The sequence below is a fragment of the Octopus bimaculoides genome, chromosome 22 (genome assembly GCF_001194135.2).
Source record: "Octopus bimaculoides isolate UCB-OBI-ISO-001 chromosome 22, ASM119413v2, whole genome shotgun sequence".
NCBI classification, from domain to species: Eukaryota; Metazoa; Mollusca; class Cephalopoda; order Octopoda; family Octopodidae; genus Octopus; species Octopus bimaculoides.
This window is the reverse complement of record NC_069002.1, coordinates 8,087,853-8,090,185: the sequence shown is the minus strand read 5'-3', so window position 1 is coordinate 8,090,185 and position 2,333 is coordinate 8,087,853. Positions and strand designations below refer to the sequence as shown.

At 32.7% G+C, this 2,333-nt stretch overlaps 1 protein-coding gene across 2 annotated transcripts in view; it reads left to right on the top strand.

The window, feature by feature from the left end:
* The first annotated feature begins 301 nt into the window (after positions 1–301).
* Positions 302–2,333, top strand: part of LOC106869949 (terepressin/terephysin) — a 111,106-nt gene continuing 109,074 nt past the window's right edge. The window contains exon 1 of one of the 2 annotated variants that reach the window (XM_014915903.2): positions 302–802. In XM_014915903.2, coding sequence (XP_014771389.1) covers positions 647–802 — 156 coding nt within the window. In that variant the 5' untranslated portion in view covers positions 302–646. The remainder of the gene's footprint in view (positions 803–2,333) is intronic. The other variant, XM_014915895.2, reaches the window with a different exon arrangement.

Sequence of the window (2,333 nt, the reverse complement as noted above, 5' to 3'; positions counted from 1 at the left end):
AGCACCAACACCACCGCCACTATCACCACTACCACCACTACCACTGCCACCAGGTTAACTACATTATCTTGTCAGACTTATAACCTACGTATAACTAACTGCCCAGCCCACAGACTGAAATATTTAATTAACGAAGAATTTATTTAGTAAGTTACGGCCCCTTTGCATAAAAAAAAAATAATAGTAATAAATCATACGCACGCGCGCACACATACATATACACATTACACACACACACACACACATACACATACAAATAAATAATATCAGCTGTTAAAAAATATACAAACAAGCAAGTGTTTAGAAAAAGACAAACAGGCGCTTGTAATGAAACTGCAGTGACATTGTCTTACAAGACTAGTTAGCCTTTATATTCTGCCGAAGTCAGTCGGAAGAAGTGGTTAAGAGAACAAGCAAAGAAAAAATATATCTAGATAATACAACAAGAAATAACAGCTACACAAGAATTAAACAAGAGATTTATTTATATATTTGCATAGTATACAGCATATATCTTTATATATATTTATATACATATATATAAAGTTGTCTTGATCATACGCAGCAATAATACATATTTGTAATTATAAATATACATTTATTTCTATATCTATATCTCAAAAATTTATACACAACAACTGTGAAAATGTCTCAAAATTGTTTCGCCATCGTCCAACTTTTGTTCGTGTTGTTCACAGTATGCAGTTTCTTCATTGCCACTACAGATGGTTGCTATTTCCGAAACTGTCCCATTGGCGGTAAACGAGCGACACCCATGTCAGAACAGGGATCAAATCAAAAGGTAAGTGCATTATTATTATTATTATTATTATTATTATTATTATTATTATTATTATTTTGTTTGACTTTTGTTTTGCATTTGTACAAGTTGGATCCAAGTCTCACTCAGAGACCTCAAGAGACAACAAGTTAGAAGTTCATGTAGGTGTTATGCCTAGGGTTCCATATATTTAGATTTGCACATAGTGTTTATCATTATTATTATTATTATTATTATTATTATTATTATTATTATTATTATTATTATTATTATTATTATTATTATTATTATTATCATTATTATTATTATTATTTATGGTTTGCTTTCATTATAACTTTATTTCAGCTGCCTTAGTACCGGGCCGGCCTTACGTGCTCTGGTTGATTTTGTGAGCGCGGATAGCAACCTGTAGTCAGAGGTATCACAGGGTCTCTTTCTGCAAATTATAAGATTTGGTACTTTGAATGTTAACTTATCATGGAAATCAGTTAACACCTAAGAACCAATCTCAAAATCCTAGCTATTCCCAACAGAGCGGTTTTTTGGGAAGTGGTGGGGCTGCTCCAGCCTCGTCGCAATTCCTATTTCTCCGATACATTTTTCGAACCTGGCTGTTAGTGCTCCGTGTTCCTATACAAATATCGGGATAAAAACTACCCTCTACATTGCCCACATTCTTGCAAGTTCGTCTTTTAGTAGCCCTATTGTTATTATTATTATTATTATTATTATTATTATTATTATTATTATTATTATTATTATTATTATTATTAAGGCGGCGAGCTGGTAAAATCGTTAGCACACCGGGCAAAATGCTTAGCGACATTTCGTCCGTCTTCACCTTCTCAGTTCAAATTCCGCAGAGGTTTACTTTGCCTTTCATCCGCTCGAGGTCGATAAAATAAGTACCAGCTGAATACTGGGGTCGATGTAATCGACTTAACCCCTCCCCCTGTTGGCCTTGAGCCAAAAATTAAAATCATTATTATTATTATTATTATTATTATTATTATTATTATTATTATTATTATTATTGATTATTGATTATTGATTTGACTCAGGTTCGGTTTTATTCCTTGTGGAATTTATGTGGGCAGCAAATTACTACCTGTAACCTTAGGTATCCACCAGCTTTCAGTAGTCTTTCATGTGCTTAAAACCCGCCTGATAATCTTTCCTGTCCGTAAGAGGCAAACTTTCTGCAAAAGTTCCAATTTCTTTCAACCATTTCTTTATATCTTTGCTTAAAGTTCCAAATGCATCAATTCTTATAGGCCCAACCTTTACAGTTTTCATATTCCAAATACTTGCAATTTCGAATTTTCAGGGATTATTATTTTTTTGCTTTTCGTCTTCTTTCTTTACGATCCTGGAATCAAACCAGACATTATGTATCAATTAGTACGAAACTTCACTTTTCCTTGTCTATTATTGCTTTTGTTACACTTATTCAAACTTCAAAGAATCCTTCTCAGCTCATGGCTGTGATGCTCCACACCTCATATATATATACATATATATATAGATAAAAAAGATAGATATATATATATAT